The 6,000-nt window shown below is 35.2% G+C and overlaps 1 protein-coding gene across 1 annotated transcript in view; it reads right to left on the reverse strand.

Moving 5' to 3' along the window:
• Positions 1 to 5,516, reverse strand: part of LOC128664989 (hyaluronidase PH-20-like) — a 45,314-nt gene extending 39,798 nt beyond the window's left edge. The window contains exons 1-2 of the mRNA XM_053719766.1: positions 4,515 to 5,516; positions 2,122 to 2,211 (exon numbers count right to left, since the gene is read on the reverse strand). Of these exons, the coding sequence (XP_053575741.1) occupies positions 2,122 to 2,211; positions 4,515 to 5,468 (1,044 nt within the window). The 5' untranslated portion in view covers positions 5,469 to 5,516. The remainder of the gene's footprint in view (positions 1 to 2,121; positions 2,212 to 4,514) is intronic.
• Between the last annotated feature and the right edge of the window lie 484 nt (positions 5,517 to 6,000).

The raw sequence follows: 6,000 nt of genomic DNA on the forward strand, positions 1-6,000 counted from the left end.
CGGAGGAAGAATTCTTCTTTGCCGCTTGGAGGAAGACATCGCCCGGATCGGATCAGGAGTTCGGCCCGGTGTGGTGAAGACAAGGTAGGGAGATCTTCAGGGGGGTAGTGTTAGGCTTTTTTAAGGGGGGTTTGGGTGGGTTTAGAATAGGGGTATGTGGGTGGTGGGTTGTAATGGGGGGGGGGTATTGTATTTGTTGTATGCAAAAGAGCTGAATTCTTTGGGGCATGCCCCACAAAAGGCCCTTTTAAGGGCTGGTAAGGTAAAGAGCTTTGAAATTTGTTGAATTTAGAATAGGGCAGGGAATTTGTTTTATTTTGGGGGTTTATTATTTTATTAGGGGGCTTAGAATAGGTGTAATTAGCTTAAATATCTTGTAATCTTTTTTTTATTTTTTGTAATTTAGTTTAGTTAATTTAATTGTATTTTTAGATAGATGTTTGTAGTTTATTAAATTTATTGATAGTGTAGGTGTATTTGTAACTTAGGTTAGGATTTATTTTACAGGTAATTGGGTAATTATTTTAACTAGGTAGATATTAAATAGTTAATAACTATTTAATATCTATTATACCTAGTTAAAATAATTAACAATTTACCTGTAAAATAAATATTAACCCTAACATAGCTACAATGTAATTATTAATTATATTGTAGCTATCTTAGGGTTTATTTTATAGGTAAGTATTTAGATTTAAATAGGAATATTTTAGTTTATAAATGAATTAGATTAATTTAATATAAATTTAGTTAGGGTTAGATAGAGTTAATATAGTTAATATAAATACTATAGTAACTATATTAACCCTAATATAATTAGGGTTAATATAGTTAATATATATAATGTAATACCTATATTAACTATAATATACTTAGGGTTAATATAGATAATATAGCTGGCGGCGGGGTAGGTAGATTAAATTAGGGGTTAATCATTTTAATAGAGATGGCGGCGGTGTAAGGGGCTTACATTAGGGGTTAATAATTTTAATATAGATGGCGGCGGTGTTAGGGGCTCACTTTAGGGGGTTATAGATATAATATAGCTGGCGGCGGTGTACGGGAGCGGCGGTTTAGGGGTTAATAACTTTATTAGGTTGCGGCGGGGTAAAGGAGCGGCGGTTTAGGAGTTAATAGCTTTTTTATTGTTAGGCTAGTGAGGGGGGATAGCGGATAGAGGGTTAGACAGTGCGGGCTATCTTAGGGAGGCGTGTTAGACAGTGCGGGTGTTTTAAACTTTAGTCAGGTTTTATAGGCGCCGGCAGTTTCTAACGTGGCGCAAGTCACTGGCGACGCCAGAAATTTGTACTTACGCAGATTTCTGGACATCGCTGGTTTGTGAGACTTACGGCACGTTAGCATCTGACGGTGACCTATATGGGATGGCTCGAGTTGCGAGCTGAAACTGCGGGCGACGCCGGTTCCCTCGCTTGCGCCGCAAACTGCGATCGATATCGGATCGCGCCCCATGTATTAACACTTTCATAGCTGAAATGATAAACTGAGGCTATCTAGATCTGCAATACATTATGTACTATCATATCATGATGTCACAGGAGAGCGTACATCATGTATTAACACTTTCATAGCTGAAATGATAAACTGAGGGTGTCTAGATCTGCAATACATTATGTACTATCATATCATGATGTCACAGGAGAGCGTACATCATGTATTAACGCTTTAATAGCTGAAATGATAAACTGAGGCTGTCTAGATCTGCAATACATTATGTACTATCATATCATGATGTCACAGGAGAGCGTACATCATGTATTAACGCTTTAATAGCTGAAATGATAAACTGAGGCTGTCTAGATCTGCAATACATTATGTACTATCATATCATGATGTCACAGGAGAGCGTACATCATGTATTAATGCTTTAATAGCTGAAATGATAAACTGAGGCTGTCTAGATCGGCAATACATTATGTACTATCATATCATGATGTCACAGGAGAGCGTAAATCATGTATTAACGCTTTAATAGCTGAAATGATAAACTGAGGCTGTCTAGATCTGCAATACATTATGTACTATCATATCATGATGTCACAGGAGAGCGAGACACAGTGTCCATGGACACTTGGGCAACAGCTTTGTTTGAAATTAACTTACCACACTTAATGTTAAGTTGACATCACCCCACATTATAAATCCATTGGTTCCTAATGCTGCACTTTCTCCAATGGTATTAATCAAATCAGTCTGTAAAAAAATAAATATTAATTGTACTTTAATCTTTTGTATATGTCTAATTACATTGATTTATTTACAGTATCTATAGCTTGTATGCCTTACAGCAGAGCATGCTACTGTGTGCAAATATACTTTTTATACATTACGTGCTAGATTACGAGTAGAGCGCTATTTTTTGCGAGCGCGCAATATCGTGTTTTTGAGGCACAAGTTAAATTCCGCCCCTATTACAAGTTTAAAGCAATTGCGATTTATGCTAGAATGAATACCGTGACCCTTAGAGCTCTGGTTAACTGTTAAGCGAGACAAAAAAGTGTCACAAAACACATCAATAATACGTTTAAAAAATACACTCATAATAACACTGTCTAATAAAAATTATTTTAAAAAATTGCAATAAAAAGTTATAAGGGCTCAAAGATATTAGGTCTCAGGTATTAGAAAGAAAAAAGGCTTCAAAGGGCTTCAACATAGAGCTGCATACACATGTCTAAATATGTAAATGTATGTTTATATATATATGTTTAGATCTGTGTACATATGTATTTATGTATTTATATGTGTATATATGTATTTACAGACAAATAAATACATGTAAACACATAACTACTTGCAGTCAAGTAGATGAAAACATGAGAGATCATATATACGCAATATTCCTATTAAATAAAGTTTTATACTGTGTATTTAATGTAAATATTTCACATTCCAATGTTCTGCACATAGAGTAATATGTTCTATATATTTTAAAATAGATGAAATAGATATTCCTTTATATATAAGTTATATATCTATATATATAAATATATATTTGTGCAGAAATCCATCAGATATATATTTAAATAGAGCATATTCTGCTATGTTCAAAACTCTGTATTATGAAATATGCAATATTACCTTCTAATGTTGCACTTTTAAATAACCGCGATTGGGTTTGTCCGACTTGTAGGTGTTAGGTTTTTTTTCCAACATTTTCAGCTCCATTCAAATCTATGGGGGAATGTGATTTTACAATTGCAACTTCTCAAAGTCTATTTGTTACTGTGACTTTGCAAACACTAGAACTCAACCTTTTTACTTTTAATTTGTAATACGAGTGCGAGTTGCTGAGCGCAAAAAAATAATTCTAGCGGTTTTAATGATAAAACGCAAGTGCAAACTACTACTCCACTCGTAATCTAACCCTGTGAAGGTTGCAGATAAAATATAGAAAATTCTCAATAATTCACATTCCATGTAACTAAAAGTTAAAATATAACAATTTATATTTTCCAAAGAAAATCTCTTTTTTTTTGGTAGGTATCTATTTTAACTGGGTGACTCTTAGCCTAAGAGGAAATATGAATCTTTGGGTAGACATCCAACATTTCTATTCCCACAAGTTAATTTAACACCTGCTATTGTTTTATTATATTTTTTTTCTTGATTTAGCAGATAGGCATAGACTGCAAATATCCAATTTTGTGTTGCAAGTCTTACACATTTTTAAAACAAAAAACTTGTTTGCTCCAAATTGTTTTTCAACTCCACTCACCACTTGGCTTTTTTAGAGGAGCCAATCTGGGCTTGAGTCTGCAGACACCAAGGGGAAGTTGTGGTCATTATTTTAGTATAAAGTGCATTGTTTTGCAGTTGTTATCTGCTAAACACAATTATGGAAAGATATGTAGCAGGGTTAGGCTTGATAAAGCTCCAGTGTGCATTTGCAGCTCTGAGAAATAGAAAGCCACAATTTATTTTCAGAGCTAAATTATATAAAAAGAGGGGGAAATAAATAATGGAAGTACTTCACATAACTAAACATTTTATTGCTGTTTGCTGTCTCTTTAAAGGGACATTGTACACTAGATTTTTCTTTGCATAAATGTTTTGTAGATGATCCATTTAAATAGCACATCTTGGTGTGTTTTTGTAAAAAAAATATATATTTGCTTATTTTTAAATAACATTGTGCTGATTTTCAGACTCCTAACCAAGCCCCAAAGTTTTAGATGTATACTGCTGTATACAGACTTCAGCCTGCTTCTGATTGTATAATGGGTCTTTTCATATGCAGGGGAGGGGAGAAGGGGGAGGTTCTGCTATCAGCCTCTTTCAGTGGGTGTGCCAGGCGCCAGGCTTATCTCATTAGCAGTGTTAAATTGGGAGCTTCTAAGTAAGTTTTTAAAAAGGTTTTACACTGGATTTTTAGATCAGTATCTGTGCATATTATTCTTTATAGTAGTGTCTATTACATGCAGTTAAATGAAAATTGTTGTATACTGCCCCTTTAAGCACACCATTATATCTGTATGTTATCCGCTTGTACTAACCTTAGATAAATAGTGAAAAGGTTGATCAGTGAATACAGGACGTGTGTATACAAATACAGGTTGGGAATGTGGCACATTTGGCAGTGTAGATAATCTCATAGCCTCCTGAACTCTACTCCGAGAAAAAAGTGCTGCATTATAGGAAGACTTGAGGGCAGTTTCCAGATAAATATTTGGATAAAATGCTGTGCTTTCCTTCCACAACCATCTGAGGTGATCATTTCTTAACACTTCAATTGCTGGGCAGCGTCCTGTGTAATTATGAGGATTTTGATTATAGTCATAATTATGGCAGTTAGGAAAAAGGTAGAAGCCCCACAAATAGTTCGGCCTCAGTGATTTCCCCTGTTTTAATGTATCCAACATGAGGTTTTTTGCTGCAAATTCAAACTGAGCTTTGGCAACTGATGATGCCTTATGTCCAGTGAGTGAAAGGTCTTTCTGTTGTGCAAACTCAACTGACTGTTTCCTGTAGACAGCTTTTGAAGCCCAGTTTCTCATCCAAGTAGGTCTCCAGTCCTCCCAGTCAATTACAGCCAAGCCCTTTTGCGTGGAGTACGGCATGTAGTACAGAATGTCTTCTTTAGCCTTCTTTAAATGCTGATTCATATTTACCATCTGAGGGATACCACCGTTATAGCTCTGTCCTGTAGTCAGATTTATATAGGGATAATACCCCAGTCTATCAGTATAGAACAGTGAGATGTTCTGAGCCCTGGCAGATGGTAATGTGCTTCCTGCCATCTGGAAAACTCTGGTATCTATATAGATTTTGAATTTTTTCATGCAAAGTTCTGTAGGAGCATTCCATATGGACATGAAAGGAGAATGTGACAGTGGTGGAGCTCTGGCATGCAAAGTTTGACAACATGGGAACAAAAGAGCAAACAAAAAGTACCATAATTTGCTGCAGGCAGACTTTTGAAACATAGCTGCGGTTGGGACAGTCTCCATAACAGCTTTAATGATTTATAATGGCTAGCACAGCTATGGATATCACACTATATTCTGAAGATATGAGTGATTATGGTTGGTTTAGTTTGCTAAACTGAACCAGCATATAATGTAACACATATTTGGAAGTTCGATGAAATCTGTTACACCCTAATTGGAGACAAAAACAAACAAACAAGATAATTAATTAAATTTAATTTTAATATATCTTATAATTTGTTTATTTCACTTTATTATATTTTACAATAGTGGTGACAAATTTACATAATTTGATTTTTGGTGTAAGCCTTAAAGGGACACTGAACCCAAACTGTTCTTTTCTTTCATGATTCAGATAGAGCATGCAATTTTAAGCAACTTTCTAATTTACTCCTATTATCAATTTTTCTTTGTTCTCTTGGCATCTTTATTTAAAAAAGCCAGAATGTAAAGCTTACAAGGTGGACCATTTTTGGTTCAGCACCCTCAATAACGCTTGCTGATTGGTGGCTGCATTTAGCAAGCGCTTCCCAGGTGCTGAACTAAAGATGAG

Source organism: Bombina bombina, chromosome 6 (assembly GCF_027579735.1).
Source record: "Bombina bombina isolate aBomBom1 chromosome 6, aBomBom1.pri, whole genome shotgun sequence".
Lineage (NCBI taxonomy): Eukaryota > Metazoa > Chordata > Amphibia > Anura > Bombinatoridae > Bombina > Bombina bombina.